Source organism: Podarcis filfolensis (genome assembly GCF_964270895.1).
Source record: "Podarcis filfolensis genome assembly, chromosome: Z".
Lineage (NCBI taxonomy): Eukaryota > Metazoa > Chordata > Lepidosauria > Squamata > Lacertidae > Podarcis > Podarcis filfolensis.
The window spans coordinates 32,314,466-32,335,161 of record NC_139617.1 but is presented as its reverse complement, the minus strand read 5'-3'; the positions used below and the strand labels follow the sequence as shown (position 1 = coordinate 32,335,161).

The 20,696-nt window shown below is 45.7% G+C and overlaps 1 protein-coding gene across 8 annotated transcripts; it reads right to left on the bottom strand.

Moving 5' to 3' along the window:
* Nucleotides 1-451: 451 nt before the first annotated feature.
* EGFL7 (EGF like domain multiple 7) lies at nucleotides 452-19,456 on the bottom strand. Of its 8 annotated transcripts, none has more exons than XM_083596554.1 (10): nucleotides 19,179-19,456; nucleotides 16,566-16,637; nucleotides 8,116-8,298; nucleotides 7,351-7,473; nucleotides 6,534-6,649; nucleotides 5,406-5,501; nucleotides 4,723-4,878; nucleotides 2,948-3,018; nucleotides 2,202-2,364; nucleotides 452-1,488 (listed from the first exon to the last, which is right to left on the bottom strand). In XM_083596554.1, the coding sequence occupies exons 3-10, from the start codon at nucleotides 8,193-8,195 to the stop codon at nucleotides 1,466-1,468; spliced, it is 828 nt and encodes a 275-aa protein (XP_083452680.1). In that variant the 5' UTR covers nucleotides 8,196-8,298; nucleotides 16,566-16,637; nucleotides 19,179-19,456; the 3' UTR covers nucleotides 452-1,465. The 8 variants fall into 8 exon arrangements, with proteins under 8 accessions (XP_083452680.1, XP_083452681.1, XP_083452682.1 ...); XM_083596555.1 differs by having other exon boundaries at nucleotides 16,566-16,640; nucleotides 19,179-19,425; XM_083596556.1 differs by having other exon boundaries at nucleotides 16,566-16,633; nucleotides 19,179-19,425.
* Nucleotides 19,457-20,696: the final 1,240 nt, after the last annotated feature.

Below are 20,696 nucleotides of genomic sequence, written 5' to 3'. Positions count from 1 at the left end.
TAAAATAATAAAATTATCAAGATGAAAAATTAGCAACAATAATTTAAGTCTTTTGAAAAGTTGAAATAACAATAGATTAAAAAGAGACTAAAACTGGCACCTGTATAGCCTGTATAGGCTTGTCTAAACAATGTTTCAGAGGGCACCCATGGGATGTCAATAGACAGGGAGTTCCCAATGTAGGCACTCATTATCAAATATGAGAGGGTGTGTATACAGCCACTAAATTCAACGGGAGGCTCTATGGATTTCTTAAAATCATCTACTTGGAGCCCAGAATGTTGGCAACAGCCACCGCCATTTCTGGCAGTAAATTCCCCCAATAAGATTACTTGTCATCTGAAGAGAGGTCACACCCAGTGACCCTATTTCTGCTCATGTGTGCTATGCCACCCTCCTCTCCTGAAGCCCATTATTGCAACCTCTTCCCAAAGAATAGCATTTAACTCTCTTTGTGTGTGTGTCTTTTATTGGAGAAAAAACAACAACTTATTTCCAAAAGGAAAAAAAATAATAATATTGCATCAGGTCATTACTGGTGTCGAACCTTTGCACTTTTGCAGATGAGTGAGTAAATTGTACCATTAAGTTCTCTCTAGACAATTATTTTCAAAATAGGAAGGTTTTGTACACGCTTATGGTGGCAGAAGAAAACAGGAGGCATGGCTCAGAGTTGGGTGGAACCTGCAGCTCTCCAGAACATAAGTATCATAGAGTTGAAAAGTTGGAAGGGCTCCCAAGGATCATCTAATCCAATGCAGGAATCATAGCCAGGATGCCACTGGACTCTTGTGAGGATGCTGAACTAGATGGGCCACTGGCCTGATTATGTTGCCAGATGCTTAACTCCCATCAGTCACCCAGTCACCCACCCACCCCAGCTGGCATGGCTGAAGGGCTAGGAATGATGGGAGTTGTAGTCCCAAAGGTATCAGGTTTGGGCAGAGCTGCTTTAAGATAACACAGCCTTCATCCTCTCTTCTCCTTCCACCAACCAAAAAACAAACAAACCGGGTAGTTTACTGAGCTAAAAAGGCCAATGGCCTAACTTGGTATAAAGCAGCTTCTTTTGTTGCTACTTGAGTCCTTTATACAAAACAATGAGGTCTAGAATCTTGCTTAATTTTCAAGGGAAGAACTGAAACCCTGGATAGCCGCTGCTGCCAGTATAGACAATACTGAGCTAGATGGACCAAGGGTCTGACTCAGTATAAGGCAGCTTCCTATGTACCACATTTGGGGATGAGGGTTGCAAGCTTCTCTATTACCAGAAGCTGCAGCTTGCTTAATTTTCAGGACGCCAATAAGAGTTCCTTTCTAGCTGGCATCCTGTGTTTCTTTATCGCCTGATGGCTTCACTTTGCTTCTTTAGTCCACAAAGTTATTTGCTGCTGTACAGATGCATATTTTGGTGACACAGAAGAGGCTAGGAGTCCTGCTCCATTTGAATCTTCTGTTGTCTTCCTTAACGTTCATTTTTGCAAGAACCTGCAAGGCAGAGAGAGAGAGAAGTGATCAAAGCCATCAAGAGAGAGAGAAGTGATCAATTTCCATATGTTTGAAATCCAACAAGATGTTGTCCCCCATTCCTGCCAGCTTTTACTGTATTATTATTATTATTATTATTATTATTATTATTAATTATTATTATACTTCCAGGATTCAAGGCAGATAAATCAACACACAATTAAATCAATACACATAAAAATACAAAAAACTACAAATGTATAGAAGATTATTGTTAAATAGGAATTAAACTCTTAATAGAATTAAAACAATATAAAAGCAGATATATTAAAAGACAAAATAATATAAACATGAGTGGGGATTTGAACCCTAGTCTACCAGCTCCTCCTCCTCATTTAATCCCCACAACAACCCTGTGAGGTAGGTTCATTTCAGAGGCAGTGAATGGCTCCCAAGGTCACACCCAGTGAGCTTCTGCACCAAGTTGGGGGGGGATTCAAACCATGGTCTCTCCTTGATCCCTAGTCCGACGCTCTTAACCACTGGCTCTCCCAGGTTGTATCACTTTAGAAGGGGTGTAATTATCAAGAAAAGACGTTGCCCTTCTGAATTTGCCACTATGCTCCTGTGTGTTTCCCATTTCCCAGCATTTGTTGAAAGGGGAATAAACAGGGTTAAAGAAAGGGAGGCTTGTGTAGTCCGCCCCCCCCAGCACACACTTTATTGCCACTTACAAATCTCCAGCCGCTCCTCCAGGAAAGAGATCTGCTCACTGAGAGAGTCGATTCTGTCCAGCTTCTGCAGAGAGTGCACCAGGAGGGTGATGGGGTCAGCACGGGTCCCCTCCAACCCTGGTACCTCCACTTTGAGGAATGGCGCTAGCGTGAGCTGAAATTTCTACCCAAAGAAGTTTGGCAGGCCGGGGGGGGGGGGGAGAGAGAGTGGTGGAAGAGAAACAGGTAAACCTTTAGTGAGTAGGTGAGCAACAGCTATCTAGCCACAAAGACCAGGTGTAACCCCTGCTGCCGCTTTTGATTAAAAGAAGAAGAGGAACCATTGATGCCATGGTTAACTAAGGCATAACTACAGCAGGAAAGCCACCCATGGAGAGGTTCATAACCAAGACCAGCCAATAAGCCACTCAAAACTCCCACACCAGGAACCCTTCTCTCACCCACCCCAGCATCTGTTAAATGTAAGAACATGAGACGAGCCTGGCTGCCGGATCAGGCCAAAGGGGCCCCATCTAGTCCATCACAGTGACCTCACCAGCAGCCCTGATGGGGAAAAGTCCCCAAATGCAATAGCAATTCTCCCCGCCTGTGGTTTCCAGCAACTAGTACTTGCAGGTAGACTGCCCCTGGGCATGGATGTTCTACCATGACAATAGTAAATTACTTGCTAAGGGCCAGGAGCCTGTTCTCCACCCTTGCAGAGGGACCCTCTTCCCACCCACCAAGAACTAGCAGAGAAGACTCACTTCCTCCAGAGCGGCCATCCTGGTCTTCAGCTGCCGAACTTCATCCTCCACCATCAGGTTGGTGGTCCTAGCTGCACAGGTTTCACGGCAAAGAGGGAGAAAAAAATACAAGTAAGACAGTGGTTCCTTGAACTAAAGAAACTGAAGATTCAATCAATCAGTCTGGTATTCATAGCTGGACTATCGCTGGGCATGGAAGTTTTGCAGTAACAGTAGATCTATGCAGAGCCTCGTGGATCTGGCCAAAGGGGGCTCATCTAGTCTAGCCACCTGTTCTCACAGTGGCCAACCAGGTGCCCAAAGCAGGACCTGAGCGTGAGTGTGCTGCCCACCTGCAATTCCATCATCTGCACAGGAAGGGTTTCCATTGACCAGTCCCGCCCAGGCAGAAGGACATATCTGTAGGCCACGGGTGGCAGCATGGGGTCGTTCCCACGGCACTGGGGGATGTCCTCTGCAGCACACCAGAGAATCTGAAGACGATGCGTGGGTCCTCTCACGTCCTTCTGGCGCAGGTGCCGGGCTTCCGCGCATTATTACTCACGGTACGAGTTTGAAGTGGCACAGCGCGTACCAAAAGTAATAATGGGCGGCAGTCAGCCTTGGCTCGGGATGCTGATCTTCTTCCAGGAGGCTAGAGGGCAATGGAGGCAAACAGACTATGGGGGAAGCAGCTCCTTCAGCCCACTGGAGCTCAGACTGGGCACTTAAGAGGAGTCACGGCAAGGCCACACACAGATGTTATGCAGAACAGGTAGGCAAAGGTGACGAAGAGCAAGTGGGCTGCCCCAAAGCACAACTTATGGATGATAGGAGAAAGCTGGTTTTCTGCTAGTTAACAGTGTGGTGCAGCAGCAGCAGCAGCAGCATCAAAAAAAAAAGGTAGTGCAATTTGAATGCCTCTGATAACAAAGGGCAGAACATGAGATGAGCCTGCTGGATCAGGCCAATGGCTCATCTAGTCCAGCATCCTGCTCTCACAGGGGCCAACCAGACGCCCCAATGGGAAGCCCACAAGCAGGATCAGAGCACAAACACTGGTGTGAATGGATCAATGTCCTCCAAAGGCCTGGGTGATATCCAGTGAAGCTTGAATGTTGGAAGATAAAAAGAAGGACATCATGCAGCACAGAGTTAAGCTAGGGAATTCACTGCCACAAGAAGAAACGGAGGAAGAGGAAGATTCCAGTCCAGAATCTTGCTCTCCTGGGGCTTTTCTACACTTCCCCTTGTCCCACCGCTTTCCCCTGGGGAAATGCACTGTTTACTGCTGAATCGGAACCAATGCCAATCAGTTTTTTCTGCAGTTTGACTTTGTTCCGATTCAATGGTAAACAGAAGTTTTCCCTGGGGGGAAAGCAGCAGGGCAAACAAAAAAACCCACTCAGACCCATGCTTTCTAGACACAGGGCAAGTGGAAGTGTGGACAAACCCACAATGGTCACCCAGAGTCCCCATGGGAAGAAGACCCCAAACAGGACCTGAGCACAATAGCAACTTTCCCCTCCTGTGACTTCCAGCAACTGGGATTCAAAAGCACTACTGCCTCTGACCATGGGGACAGAGATTAGCCAACCTGGCTAGTAGCGACTGACAGTCCTCTCATCCGTGAAATTAGTTTAATCCTCATTTAAAGCCATCCGAGTTGGTGGCCGTCTCCTGCAGAAGTGAGTTCCACAGTTTAACATATGCACCATTTAGAATAATGATGGCTGAAATGCAAGGCAAATCTATAAGGCCACCCGAAGAGTTTGCCTGGTCTACGTTGGCCTTACCTGGGCTCACAGCATCAGTAGGCACCCCCAGAGCCTCACAGGTCCTTCCATCCACACCGAGTTCGTAACCTTGCTGGCAGGTGCAGCGGTAACTCCCAACCACGTTGTGACAGATGTGGCTGCACCCGTGTCTCCCTCCAGCACATTCATCCACATCTGAAACCACGAAAGGAATTGTGTCCTAAAGGATGGGTCTTAGTCCAGCCACAAGAGCAAAGTCACAAAGCCTCAAACTATATAGCGTTTGATTGCGGGGGTTGTACTAAATGACCCTTGGGGTCCCTTCCAACCCTACAGTTATCCAGTACTACAATATCAGCCAGCTTCCCTTGCACGTAGCTGTTTTCACCACCATCAGATCAGATACAAGTATGTTTCTCATTGCAATCATAGAATGGTTTTAGTTGTAAACTGTTTTTATATGCTTCTAACTGGGGATGAAGGGTGAGGCTTATTCAATAAATAAACAAATTCAATCTTTTTTTTAAAAAACTGCTTTTGTTTTCTTTTTTTGCAAGGGACGTTGAGATTGTGACCACCAGAGACCTGCACATGCAAATTCATTCTGAGCGCCCATGGAAGGCAGTCCTTATGTATTTGGATAGACAGATAGAAAGGGAGAAGAAATGGTTAGAAAGGTCCTCAAGGACCAATTTTGGGGGGGGGCAGGAAGTGGCCTTTACCTTTCTGGCAACTCCTTCCGCTCCATCCTGAAGGGCAAGAACACTTGTTAGGGGACAGACACTTCCCACCATTTTGGCAAGGGGGGCGGCAGATTGCTGGAAGAGAAGGCCACGGTTAAAACAGGGGTGTGTGGGTAGGAAGATCCTTAAACTTGGCCCAGGAAAATGTTTCTGCTTTCAAACTGTGTGTGTTGCTTCTCAAAAATCAATTAGTAATAGGTAAAAGGCCACAGTGGTCTGTGGAACAGACTCCCTTGGGAGGTTGTGGACTCTCCTTCACTGGAGGTTTTTAATCAGAGGCTGGGTGCCTGTCTGTCAGGGAAGCTGTAGATGTGATTCCTGCCTTGCAGGGGGTTGGACTAGACGACCCTTGGGGTCCCTTTGAACCCTACAATTCTATGATTCTATGAACACTGGACCCGAGACAGACCAGGGTTCAACGCCCACCACTACCACCACAACTTGGCCATGAAGCTCAGTGGGTGTAACACAAGGAGGCAGTCACTGCCTCTCAGCCTGACCTACCTCACAGGGTTGTTGTGGGGATTAAACAAGGAGGGAGAGAACCATGCAGGCCATCTTGAGCTCCTTGGGAGTAAAAAGGTGGGGTTTGAGTGCAACAAATAAACAGACACTGGCAAATAGTGGTGTCCCCACTGCTCACTTGCAGCCCGAGCAAATGGGCATGCATTCTTTATATACAAAGCAGCATACATAGTTGAGGGAGATGGGTATGTTTAGTCTGGGTAAGAGACGAAGAGGAGATATGATAGCCATCTTCAAATAACTAAAAGGGTGTCCCATGGAAGATGGAGCAGGCTTGTTTCCTCCTGCTCTGGAGGGCAGGACCCGAACCAATGGCTTCAAGTTACAAGCAAGGAGATTCCAACCAAACATTTGGAAGATCTTTCAGTAAGAACTGTTTCACAGTGAAACAGACTCTCTCAGAAGGCGGTGGACTCTTCTTTGTTGGATGTTTTCAAGCATACGCCTGTCACATTTGACCTCGTTGAGATTCCTGCATTGCAGGGGATTGAACTTTGGGTGCCTTTCCAACTCTACAATTTTATGAGTATATGGTTCTACGATTGGGAAACCAAGTGAAGAATGAATGAATGAGAGGCTTACCTATACTGCATCCATGCCCAGGGGCACCATTTGCCCGTCTCCACCCAGGGCAGCAGGCATATGTTGGATAGGACTGCTTCCGATAGGCTAGGCGCTGGGCAGTTTTGTAGATGGTTCTGCAAATTTGTGCCAAAACACAAAGATTTAGTATTCAGAGTTGCAAGGCTTTTAAAAAAAGAAATGGCTATTTTTACCATTTCCATGAGAAAAAGGAAACAAAGGCGTTCAAAAGAAAGTAAGACGAACATCTGGATGGCCAGAAGAGGCCCATCCAGCCCAGCATCTTGTCCTCACAGTGGCCAACCAGATGCCTCATTGAGAAGCCCCCAAGCATGATTTGAGCACAGGAGCCCTCTCCCCCTCCAGCAGTTGCACGCAAATGGTATTCAAAAGCACTGCAGCCGCCAACTGCAGAGGCAGGGAGAGAGTCCCACAGTTTAGCTATGTGCCGACTGAATTAAGTCCTTCCTTTAATCTGCTCTGAATCTTCCAGCATTCAACTTCATTGGATCTCTGCCATTTCCAGTGTTACTTAGAAAGGCAGTAAAACATTTTTCTTCTTCTATCCAATTTTTCCCATGCTGTGCTTAATTTGATAAAACTTCCAGCTTTTATTTGCCTTTTTTTAAAAAAAATCAGGGTTTCCCAAACTTGGGTCTCCTGTTGCTTGTGGACTACAGTTCCCATCATCCTTGACCACTGCTCCTGCTAGCTAGGGATGATGGGAGTTGTAGTCCAAAAAAACAACAACAACATCTGGAGACCCAAGTTTGGGAAACCCTGCTCTACACTAAAAAGGCTAAGGATGATTCCATACCTGTACATACTGCAGAGCCTGTATCCCTGGCACAAGGTGAGGTAAGGCTGGTACATAGGTTGGGCATGGGACACGAGGTAGGACACCACCTGGCTCTTCAGCCCCATGGAGCACACTCTGGGCCTGCAATGGAGCAACCAAATACAGACCCCCACATCAGGTTTACAGCAGCACAATACGAGCCCCGCAACACGTGCCACATCCTGTCCGTTTTGCACTTGCAAGGATCCATCCTCCAGAGAGGAAGAAATTTGATTTAAGGCAGGGGCCTGTTTTTGGCCTAGCTGTGAAAAACTTCCTCCCTTAAGCAAACCTCCCCAGACATGCAAAAGCTGACATGTATTTTAATATGCAAACTTGTTTTCAACGTCTGATTTCGCTGGTAGTTTTAGTGTGGTTTTTTTTGTATTTTACGTAACCCACTTAAATGTTTTGATGATTATGCAGTATATAAATCCAGTTAAATAGTTGCATATGTCAGAATCTGATATCTGGCCTCCTACGCACGCATTTACACACACATGTACATATTTTTAAATTACTTGTGGAGCCTTCCTTAGAAAGGAAAGGAAAAAGGAGGGCCAGTGAAATCAAGTAGAAAGCAACACAATATCCCAGCCTTCTTGCAACCTACTAGGCAGTGTGGTGCAGTGGTTAGAGTGTCAGATTAGGATCTGGGAGATCAGAGTTCAAATCCCCACTTGGCCATGACGCTCCAAGCAAAGCAGCCTTGGAAATGGTGCTCCGAAGAGAAAGGGCACTTACCCTGGTCTAGAGGAACACTCAGCATTGATCACAGCAAGGATGAAAAGGACCAATGCCAGAAGGCAGCTGATCCTCCTCATTTCCTATCCTCTGCTGGGCCTTTTCTCCCCCACCCCTCCAGTGTAGCAAATACAGGTGTGGGTGGGGGGTGTTTCACAGCAAGGGGCTTTTCAGTGCGCACACCTGGAAACAAAAAGAGAGCGCGAGATGAAGGAATTTGACAGCACTTTGCACGCATGCAGGAGACTACAGCTGAAATGAACAGGGGTTGTGTGTGTTTGTGTGTGTGTGTGTGTGTGTGTGTGAGAGAGAGAGAGAGAGAGAGAGAGAGAGAGAGAGAGAGAAAGAATATGTCACACTTGCAATCCCAGCCTCTGAAAGGGAAAGAAGTATGACTCATGCAACACGTTGGCGATTAATATACACAGAGCAATAATTATATATACTTTACCAATCTTCTGAGAAAAATACAAAACATTAAACAAAGCCACAGAGACTTGTGAACTACCCAGCCTAAAATGAACTTATAATGTCTGGTTTTAATAGATTTTTCAAATGTTTAACTCAGTCTTTTAGATAAGTTCATGAAGAACAAAAGGTAAGTTCGGTGTTATTCACAATACCAAGAGATGCTAGTGGAGTTGTAGATAGATGTTAATAAAGTTGTAGAAAATGAAGTTGTAGATGAAAGGGAAAGGGCGGGTAAGAGGTAAAAAAAGATGCACCTGTCTGTGGGTTTTCAGGGGCTCTGTCAAAAACAATGAAAAGTCAAATAATTGAGCACCTATTTAAATCACCAGAGCCAGCATGAGGTGACATAGAATCACAGAACTGTAAAGTTGGAAGGGACCCCACTAGTCATCTAGTACAACCCCCTGCCATGCAGGAATCCCAGCATTTATAATAAATATGACATAATAATAAAGAAAAATAAAATGAATAACAAACTCCATGGCAAGTAAAAGGTGGACGGGGACGACGACCCTTTTTCTCCCTTTCCCATAACACTAGAACTTGTGGACATCCAGTGAAGTTGAATATTGGAAGATTCAGGACAGATAGTTAAACTATGGAACTCCCTCCCACAGGAGTCAACGACAGCCACTGACGTGGATGGCTTTTAAAAAGGGATTTGACAAATTCATAGAGGACAAATTCATACTGAAGGCTATTACCACAATGGCCAGGCTCTGCCTTAACAGAGGCAGCAATGCTTCTGAATCCTAGTTGCTGGAAGAGAGGGGAGAGGGCTCTTGTGCTCAAACCCGGCTTGCTGGTTTCCCTTCTGAACACCTCGGGAGCCACTGTGTAGAACAGAGTACAGTGGTACCTCAGTACCTCGGTTTAAGAACTTAATTCGTTCCCGAGGTCCATTCTTAACCTGAAACTGTTCTTAACCTGAGGTACCACTTTAGCTTATGGGGCCTCCTGCTGCTGCCGCGCCACTGTTGCGCGATTACTGTTCTCATCCTGAAGCAAAGTTCTTAACCTGAAGCAATACTTCTGGGTTAGCGGAGTCTGTAACCTGTAGCATCTGTAACCCGAGGTACCACTGTACTAGATTGGAACCAGCAGGCTCTGCTTATGTTCTTAATTATCTGACAAGGCAGCTTCTTCTTATGTCCCAAGGGGAACCGTCCCATCAGGGCCAGACCTCAACACTTTTAGGGGAAAGTTTGGCGACCCAGGAACAGAGCTGATGGTTCAATCATGAGCACTGTCATGCTTGCATCCTGCTCACTGCGGGTTTTCCAAGGGGCATCTGCCCGACAACCAGACGCAGGATGAGGCAGGCTCTGGGTCCAATCCAGCAGCCAGACTCCTCTTAATGTAGAGAACGGGGGATTTTTGATCAGCACCTGAGAAAATCTGCAGGAAACTGTTCTGCAGAGTAATTTACACTCCTACATATAAAGCATTATTATTAACTTGGGGAGAACCATGGGAGACAAAATATTTCTTAATGGAGTGGTGATAGATAGATAGATAGATGATAGATGAATTATATGAAATGCGGGAAAGTATCACCCCCAGCCGTCAGAATTCTCCAGCTTTGTAAAGGAAGAAGCACTAACCCACCCCACACCAGGCAGATGAAGAGATTTGATCATGGAAATAAACTTTAACCAAAAGATAGATATGCTGGATGCTTTTTAGAAACCAGATGAAAACACTTTTTGGCATCTCACATTTGCTACTGTCATTGATCTCCTGGCTTTGCCCTAACCACTGCTGTGGTCGTGCCTCTGGTCCAGAAGTTCAAACCCTGATTTCTGGACATCTGGCTAACTGGACATCTGGTTAGCAAAGCTGGACCCGGGAACAGCTGCCAGACCGGTTGCCATCACCATAGAAAGCAGGGGAAAACTCGAGGTTCTTCAAATAACGGGGTGTCCCTATAGCACCCTGCTCCACCCAATGCATTTGGTGAGAATTTCTGAACAAAATATGCCCATGAGGAATTACTTAAAGGCCACACTTGATTAAAACATGTAAAATGCATTTAACACACATTTAAAACATACCCATGAATCCTGGAAACTGTGGTTTGTTAAGGGTGCTGGGAATTGCAGCACTGTAAGGTGAAAACTCACAGAGTGCCCAGGGTTTTTGGGGGGAAGCCATGTGCTTTAAATGAATGGTGTAAATGTGATCCTGTACCAGAGAGGGAGAACCCGAAGCAACTGATTCAAACTACAAGAAAGGAGATTCTGACTAAACATACTAAACATTCCAGCTAAAACTTTCTAAAAGTAAGAGCTGTTCAACAGTGGAACAGTCTCCCTCGGAACGTGGTGGGCTCTCCTTCCTTGAAGGTTTTAAAGCAGAGGTTGGACAGCCATCTGTCACAGATGCTTTAGCTGAGATTATTGCATTTGGAGGAGGTTGGACTAGATGACCCTCAGGGTCCCTTCCATCTCTACAATTCTATGACTAAGTAGCACACAGCATGTTGGGAAACGTCAAATATCCGAGCCAGCCCCCCTTGGGGTCTGGACATTACTAAACATTCAAAATGCATAGTTGGCAGTTAAGAGCCAGGAATTAGCAGAGGCTCATTTGAGATGTAAAAATCTCTTCCAATTCATGCCGAAACTGTGTTAACTCTCACACAACTCCCTTATGTGCATTCCAGGTCCCGTTCCTCCACTCCAAAACAATAAATAAATCCCAGAACACCATCAACTGTGCAGTCATGAAATTATGCTTGCAGGAAGATAAATTCCAGCAGTCAGACCGACTCAAATCTAGATGCATTCCCACAACATTCCTCTCCATCAGCGCCACTAACTAAATGAGAATGATGCCAGATAATGGGAAACATTCACAAATATCTCCACGTTATGAAGGGACAGTGCTGGTTTCTGAAAATTTGTAAGCAATGTCAATGCAGCACAGCAGCTGTGGTTCTTGAACTACACGGGGTTTGACTAGATGGCCCTTGGGGGTCCCTTACAACTCTAGAGTTCTATGACTCTATAGTAAATAGGGCACACTGTGGCTTAACTGCAATCCTAGGTTTCACTTAAAACCAACCCATTCCTCATATAGGTTGCAATCAACAGGGAGACGCTTGAGAGCTCCACTGCAGAGCTTATGTCCTGTGTTCCAGTCCTACCTCATCTCCAGGTAAGGCTCCCAGCAGCCAGCATCACCCATGGTGAGGAAGGACATTTGAAGCACCAGCTCTGCTCCTGTGCTGCTAAACTTTTTCCTAAAAGTGTTGAAGTCTGTCGCTAATAGGACAGTTCCCCTTGGGACCTGCTGTTTCAAATGGGTTTTCCATTATTTTACTGCCCATTGAGTAAACACTGTTTTTGACCAAGTTCCAGAAAACCCACAGACAGGTGCATCTTTTTACCTGTGATCTGCCCTTCTCCTTCAAAGGCTCAGATTGAAAGTGCGATTCTCAAACACACACACACAAACACACCCGTTCTTTCCAGCTGCTCAACTTTGTGCTGGAGAATTATCTTCGGTCTCCTACATGCATGCAAAGTGCTTCCAAATTCGTTCAGCTCATTTGAATAGGACGGGCACCTAGGAGCAGCGGGAATCTCTCAGTTAAATTAGTGAAGCTGATCATTAGACAATTTCATGGAGCAGTAAGAGGCTATCAACGGCTACAAACCACAATTACTATGGTCTGCCTCCACGGTCAGAGCCAGCAAAGTGAAATCACAAAATCATAGAATTGCGGAGTTGGAAGGGACCCCAAGGGTCATATAGTCCAACACCCTGCAATACAGGAATCTTAACTAAGTCATCCATGACAGATGGCCATCCAACCTCTGCTTAAAGGTAAAGGTAAAGGGACCCCTGACCATTAGGTCCAGTCGTGACCGACTCTGGGGTTGCAGCGCTCATCTCGCTTTACTGGTTGAGGGAGCCGGCGTTTGTCTGCAGACAGCTTCCGGGTCATGACTAAGCCGCTTCTGGCAAACCAGAGCAGCACACGGAAACGCCGTTTACCTTCCCGCCAGAGCAGTACCTATTTATCTACTTGCACTTTGACGTGCTTTCAAACTGCTACGTTGGCAGGAGCAGGGACTGAGCAACAGGAACTCACCCCGTCGTGGGGATTTGAACCGCCAACCTTCTGATCGGCAAGTCCTAGGCTCTGTGGTTTAACCCACAGCACCACCCGCGTCCCTAACCTCTGCTTAAAAACCTCCAATGAAGTCCACAACCTCCGAAGGGAGACCATTCCATTGTGGAACATCTCTTAGAACAGCTCTTGCCTTTAGAATGTTCTTCCTCGTTTCTTGTAACTTGAAACTGTTGGTTCAAGTCCTACCCTTCAGAGCTGGGGAAAACAAGCTCACTCCATCTTCCATGTGACAGCCCTTTAGAGATTTGAAGATGGCTATCATATCTCCACTCAGTATCCTCTTTTCCAGACTAAGCATGCCCAACTCCCTCAACGGTTCAAGGGATCACATCCCTCCTCCTCCACAACCAATTTGATCTTACTAGCTCTCAACATCAGGCCTCCCTCGCAGGACAGTTGTGAGGTCAAAGCAGCATTTTTAAAAAGCATGTTTGGTTTAAAGTTTTAAATAGCTTTTAAAAACTGATAATCTCGTTGTTTAATCTTTTCATGAACCACTTTGAGGTTGCTGTTCCTTTGCAATACATATACATATACGTATTATTAAATAAGGAATAGATAAAGTTTGGGTTTGAAAAACATTATTGGTCAAAACAGGTTGCATCAGCTATCTAAAATATCCTGTGCATTATTTTTTTAAAAAACACGCGTAAATACTTTTCTTTATGCGTTTGTTAAAAAATGAAGTTTTTCTGTGTTAACGGCAAGTTAAACTTTTTTTACCACCACTAGGTGGGGAGGTCCTCTCATTATCATACATATACAATATATAAATTTAAAGAGCTTTACACTTTGTGTAAAAGGAGTCTTCTGTGCAACGGGGTGGGTAGAGAAATAACTATTGTTCAAGCGACAGAAGCGAAGGAGATTCTCTCCGGGGGCGGGATTGGCGCCCATTCACAACCCGCCCGCCCCGGTTCAGTCGTATTGTTTAAGCAACAACTCCTGCAACAAATCTGTGCAGGAGATTCTCCTAAGTTCTGCTGCCTTATCTGCCCTCTTCTCCACCTCTGCAAATTCTACTTCCCGCGCCACCAAGAGGGACCCTTCGCCGCCCGCTGCAAAATGTTTTGCAAAAGTTGCATTGCACGAGCGAACGAGGCTCAGACAAACAACAGGCACCCACCGCCCCAAACTCCCTCCCTCTTTACTAAAAAATCTTGCATTAGCAAAAAGGAAAAAAGAAACCGGATTTTGGAATCTCCCTCTCACACACACAAAACTCCACACAGGTCCCTCTTTCTCCTCCCAAATCCAGCAGCTGATTTAAGTCTCGATTTGCCTCAACCAAAGCGTGCAAACAAGAGAGAAAAACGGGGCGGGGGAGCAACATTAAAAGCCCCCAGCAACGGTCCTTGCAGGCGCTTTTCCGCTTTCCAAAAAATAAATAAATGCTACTCACTTTTCCTGCAGAGGCGCTTTTGCAAACCGGCCGCTTCCTTCCCACCCCCTGAAGAAACCAAATCTCCCTGCCGCCCCGCTTCCTTCTCCTCCTTTTCTTCCCGTTTTTTTTAAAAGTAATATCCAGAATTGCCTTTTAACACCCACACACCCACACACCATGTCTACCTCGCCTTCTTTGCTCGCTTCTGTCTCTCAGCCAGTCCACTGATCTCAAGGAACGGATTATCAAGAAAAGATTTGAGCTCTGCACCATCCTTGGACGGGGCGTAGGGGGGAACCGTCCACTTTTTTTCCAAAGAGGTTGCAGATTGCAAGAAGAAAGGAAAGAATTCTTTCTGCACTGTTCTCTCCCCCCATTAAAGATAAGAAACTTGCCTTCAGAAAACTGTCCCAAGAGGACAGTGCCTCTTGCTTCTCCATAAACCGCCTGAACACGTGTTTGTGTTTTTGAGCCAAAAAATGAACAGGGAGGTTACTTCTTCAGGAATGAAGAGAACCAGAAACTTAGGTCTGGGTAACAGCAGGTGAGAAAGCTAGTGAAACTGGTCCTGAGTTGCTATCTACAGCCAAATCCTGTCCAGTCCCCTCCGCCCCCCCCCCCCAGAGATAAGCTCTTCCTTGTTACAATGGGACTTACTCCCCAAGGGAAAGCTAGCACATTAGGGCTGAGAGCCTACAACGTGTGTACAAGGTACAGTGGTACCTTGGGTTAAGAACTTAATTAACAAAAATCCATTTTGCATTACTTTGGTTTTGGAACAGATGTCAGGAACGGATTAAGTTTGAGAACCAAGGTACCACTGTAAACAAAACAAAAATTTAAAAGGTATCCATTACAGTGGTACCTTGGGTTAAGTACTTAATTCGTTCCAGAGGTCCGTTCTTAACCTGAAACCGTTCTTAACCTGGAGCACCACTTTAGCTAATGGGGCCTCCTGCTGCCGCTGCGCCGCCGCTGCACAATTTCTGTTCTCATCCTGAAGCAAAGTTCTTAACCCGAGGTACTATTTCTGGGTTAGCAGAGTGTGTAACCTCAAGCGTATGTAACTCGAGGTACCACTGTATCAGTTTTGGGCCTTCAGTTGGACATCTGGGAATGGGGTGCAATTTTGCAGTACATCTTATTTCCCCTTGTTTACAAACAAAACCCTACTCAAACTTGACCCCATGAAATAAATGGGCCTGTTAGCAATGTATCTACTCTAGATACAACCAGGAGCTTGCACCCCACCCTTTCAACATTTTTAAACATTTGGCAAGCAATACAATTAAATAATAATTTTGTTATTAAATCAGGGCATCATCACGACAATATATACCGGGAGCTATTTTTGAAAGCACTTGTGCATGGATCCTTGTGGCGATCACAATGAAAAGCGTCTACACACCAAAAATTACTACTACTATTACTACTACTAATAGTAATAATAAACCGCCCTTCACCTTAAGGCCCCAGAGCCAGTTGCAACAATTAAAATAGTTTTAAACAATTGTCACCGAAATAAGTTAGGTCCTAAGCACATTCTTTCCTCTTTCCGAAAAGAATCCTGAAAACTAGTTTGTTGAGGGTGCTAGGAACTGTAGCTGTATGAAAAGTAAAATGTGCTTTAAATATCAAGTGTGTGTATGCAGCACAGAAAATTCAGTATCTGTCAACAGATATGCAGTTTGTGGCAGATCATGAGAGACCCTAGTCGTCATGAAACCTTGGAGAGCTGCTGTTGGTCACAGAAAATGTTATCGGGCTAGACAGACAGTTAGCTTATGCCTCACAAATTAGAGTCTACATACGGCAGCCTCACTTGGAACAGAAGAAGAGGCCAATGGCACATTTAGTCAATCATCCTGTTCTCACATTAGTCTAAAGGTTGACTGTAGGAAACAAGCAAGCAGAATTCTAAGACAAGAGCCCTTTCCCCTCCTGTGGTTTCCAGCAACTGGTATTCAGAAGCATTGCTGCCTCCCAATTGTGGAGGCAGAACATAGTCTTTATGGCTAATGGCCATCAATAGCCCTCTCCTCCTCCATGAATTTGCCCAATCCTCTTTTAAAGCCATCCAAGCTGATGGGCATCACTGCCTCCTAAGGGAGTGAGCTCCACAATTTTGCTCTGCGCTGTGTGAAGAAATTATCCCTTTTTATCTGTCCTGAATCTTCCAACCTTCAGCTTCATTTGATGTCCCTGGGTGTCACCCTCCATGCTTTCTCCATGTCATGCATCATTTTATAAAGTGCCATGCCTCTTCCTTGCATTTTCCATAAACCCCAAAGTCTCAAATGAAGCAGCCTTTCCTCTAAGGGCAGTCATTATATCCCCTTGATATTTCGGTTGCCCTTTTCTGAACCTTTTCCAGTTCCACAATATCATTTTAGCCTTGTTTTATTTACTTGGCAAAAGGTTAGGGACTGTATTGCAGCATTTAAAATGACTCACCTGAAGCATCTTGATCCGTCATCTGTCATTAAACCGAAGTGGATTCTCTCCAAAGGGCACTTTGACTTCTTACTGCTGGAGCAAGAGGAAAAAGCACAGTTGTGCATAGTCTAAGAGGTGGTTTTGTGGGATGCCTTAATCAGGCATCCATTAATGAGGCGGCTAATGCATGCAATTTGCTCAGATTGCCAACTTTCTTACTGACTCCTGCTCCTGTGTTTGGTTTGGGGTTTTTTACAGCAGCTGAACCACCACCCCACTGCAGACATTAATAGGTGGCAGTGCTTCATTCCAGCTGTGAAAAGAGTCCCTTGCTGGTTTCTGCAGAGCACATTAAAGGCATTAAAGGTTGGGGACCCTGGACTCGAACTCACATCTCCCATGAGGGTTGGCCATGCTGTCTCCTGGGCCTGATGGGAGCTGGAGTCCAATAATACATAGGGGTGCAGAAGACCCCTTCCCTGATATGCAGGAAAGTATTTCAGCTACCGATACATCCTTTTTGTACCACGGATGTCAAATATTAAAAAATTTAGGAATATGTCAGGATTTCGAAATCTGCCGTAGCATTTTAGAAAGTCAGTCAAGAACATTGGCAGAGCCTTTTCATCTTGCTTACAGGGAAGGCGGATTTGCTCTGCCACTTCCCTCACTCAGGTCCAAAAGAGAGTGGCAGAAGGAACAGTTGTGAGGGGCTTGGCATGGGTAGTCTGAGGTTGTCACACCCATTCCCACCCACCATCCTACTCTCTGCTGCTTTGACCAGATGCAAATGAGACGGCCAGCCCCCCTGCCCGCTCCCCTACTGTATCTCATAGTAACATCAAATTTTAGAGCTGAAAAATCATCTAGTCTAACCCCCTGCAGTGTAGGAATCACAGCTAATCTTCACGCTCTGAAAACAGCAAAAAGATGACTGGAAAGAGTCATGCAAGAGTTTCTGCTTGCCATGCAGAAGAACCCCGGTTCCATGCCTGGCATGTCCAGATGAAGCTGGACTCCTGTCCAAAATCCTGGAGAGCCATGGCCAGTCTGTGCAGACAGCACTAAGCTAAAGGAACCCATGGTCTGACTCTTTCTAAAGTAGCTTCCTGATTTCCAGTTTGTTCAGAACTATGAGGACTAGAATCTTGCTTTATGCCTAGGCCATAGCTCTGTGATAGACAACACTGTAATATATCACCTGCACTAGCTTAGTACTGTCTACACTGACTGGCAGAAGCTCTCCAGGATTTTAGGCTGGAGTCTTTTTCCCAGTCATTATGTGAAGCTCAGGATTGACCCCAAGACCTCTACACTACAGTCCTCTTTTTTTTTTTTTAAGAAAAAAGTTATTTTTCCTTTTTTACGCAAAATTTTTATTAAACTTTGAAATATTTCCATACCAATTCCAGCTTTTAAGTTTGTTATACATTTCCTCTTTAAACTTTTACTTCCCACCTTTCCTTACATGCTGTTCTTCATCCCATCCCATCCACATAATGCATTCTAATAAACATTTAACCTAAGACACATTCTTCCATTTCAAATATTATCATTTTTCTTCCGCTGCTCTCAAAGTTATTTTCCTATCAAGTCAGATCATTGGCATCTCTAGCTCAGCATTGGCAGTATAAGGTTTCCAGGCAAGGTACTTTATTTATTCCCAGCCCCACCTGGAGCACCACTGTGGATTGAAGTTGGCACCTTTGGTATGGAAAACAGGTAGTCAGCTGCTGAGTTATGGGTCTTCCTATAAACATAAAGTAAGCGTCTAGTCTTCATGGTAATGGCCAAATGGCTGAATTAAACAGGAACACGGGAAGCCATTTTACGTTCAGTCCATCTGGTTCATTATTGCCCACATTGACTGGAAAGATTTTGGAGAAGGGGTCTCTCCTAGCCAGTCCTGGAAATGCCATCAGAAATTGAACCCAGGACCCTCTGCGTGCCAAGCAGATGCTCTGCCACAGTACTACAGACCTTCTCCCCGAAACCAAATAAGGTTCCAGTCCTCATTGTTCTGTGTAATAAAGGGCAGAATTAAACAGCAGCATAGGAAGTGCCTTCAAACACTATGTTCTGCTCAGTTCTGTCTACACTGAGCAGCAGCAGGAGCTCTCTAGGATTACCGGTAAGAATGACTCCCAGTCCTAACTGGAGTTGCTGCCAGTGGGGGTGGGAGCCCCTCAAACCTGGGACCTTCTGCTCTTCCACAGAGCTATGACCCTTTTCCAAAAAATAAAGCAAGATTCTAGTCCTCATGGCACTGAAGAAAGGACTGCATTATATAAAGCCACAGGAAGCTACCTTATAATAGAGCCAGACCACTGGCCCATGTAGCTCAGGACTGCCAGCACTGACTGGCAGCAGTGACTCTCAAGGGATTCAGGCAGCGCATGTTCCCAGCCCTACCTGACGGTGTCATTGGGTATTGAACCTGGGTCCTTCTGCGTGAGAGGCAAATGCTCTGCCACTGAGCAACAACCCCTCTCCTAAAAATAAAAGACCACGGTCCTCATAATTCTGAATAAATGGATTGAACCTCGCACCTGCCACTGAACGACAGCCATCCTCTGTGGCCTGGCTCCCCAAACAACCCCAAGCCTTAGAACCTCAACAGTCATACGATACCTGCCATGTGTCCTTGTCAGCTGTCTGTGCCCCTCTGTGGCGGCCAGGCAAGGTGGGCCACTCTCTGTCTCCCTAAGCAACTCCCATTGAACGCAGTTGCCACCGTGGCCAGAACCACCTCTGCCGGCCTTTGCAGCTCCATGGCCCTCCCCAGCCGGGGCTGCTTCTATGCTTGCTCTCTCTTTCTCTCCCTCCGTGGTCCCACTGTGATGCTGTCTGGAGACAAGAGGTCCCTCTGGATGGGGAAGGGCAGCCTTTTTATTCCCGCCTTCCTGTGCAAATCAGGGCTGGGATGGACAACCTGGGCAGGAAATCCCTGCGGGTGTCACTGGCTGATAAGGAGCTTTGCAAGCAGAAAAAAAAACACAAGCCAACTCAGGAGGGACCTGGAGAGAGAGAATTTAATACCTTCTCAGTCTGTAAAGGGATAGGACAGTTGAAAAGACTCCCTTGGTAGATGTTGGGCTCTCCTTCCTTAGAGGTTTGTAATCAGAGGTTGGCTGGCCATCTGTCATGGATGCTTTAGTTGACATTCCTGCACTGCAGAGGACTAGATGAACCTTGGAGATCTCACCCAACTACACAATTCTATCATTCCATGAGGAGGCAGATGGTACTTGTGAACAGGGGGCCAAACTTTCATCCCCAGGGGGGTGGCACTTGAGGATCGGGTGATGGGAAAAGCATCTGCCAGAGGCCATGAAGAGCTATTGCTGGTCAAAGTTGGAAGAATCAGGCCCTTGGTCCATCCTTCTCAGTATTGTCCACACTGACTGGCAGCTCCTCTTCAGAGATCAAGACAGGGGGTGTTCCTATCCCTTCCTGGAGATGCAGGGATCAAACGAGGGACCTTCGGCGTGTAAACCAGATGCTCTGCCACTGAGCTACAACCCTTCTCACCAAATATAGTGAGATAGCATAGTTGGTTAGAGCATGATGCTGATAATGCCAGAGTCATAGGTTCAATCCCCGTATGGGATGGCTGCATATTCCTGCACTGCAGAGGGCTGAACTAGATGATCCTCTGGGTCCCTTCCAACACTACAGTTCTATGATTCTATTATTCCACTTCTCAGAGTTATGAACAAAGAGCCTTTTCCAAAGGCTTGTTGGTATCTCTCCGTGGCTGCTTTGATTTCAACAAGCATTGGCTATGAAATCTCAAATGCTATCTATCAGGATCACAGTTATACTGCATGTTAAAAACTGAACACTATCCAGGGCCAAATTTTGAAATCAAACACCAAATACTCAAAGTAAATACAATCACATGTCAAATATCTAACAGGCTGCTACATCTGACAAAAGCATCATTTCCTGTGGTGAGTCTGTGCTCATCTCTTTTATCCTGATATTGTCTCTCCTCAAACAGGTTCTGCAGGTTTTGGTAGTGCTTGAAAAACTTGTAGAACTGTTTTAGCGAGAGCAAATTCTAGGTGCGCCTATCGCAGGGGAAATGTTTGGGGAATATGAAAATATTCAGAAATGAGCTGAGGCTTGGATAGCTCAGTTGGCAGA

Bases quoted from the DNA above. Each gene is read 5' to 3' on its own strand.
- EGFL7 (XM_083596554.1), bottom strand. From the start codon at position 8,195: ATGAGGAGGATCAGCTGCCTTCTGGCATTGGTCCTTTTCATCCTTGCT. The intron at 4,879-5,405 runs GTAAAGGCCACT...TCGTGGTTTCAG, and splicing joins CGGAAGGAGTTGCCAGAAAG to ATGTGGATGAATGTGCTGGA. The intron at 2,365-2,947 runs GTGAGTCTTCTC...TTCTTTGGGTAG, and splicing joins GGATGGCCGCTCTGGAGGAA to AAATTTCAGCTCACGCTAGC.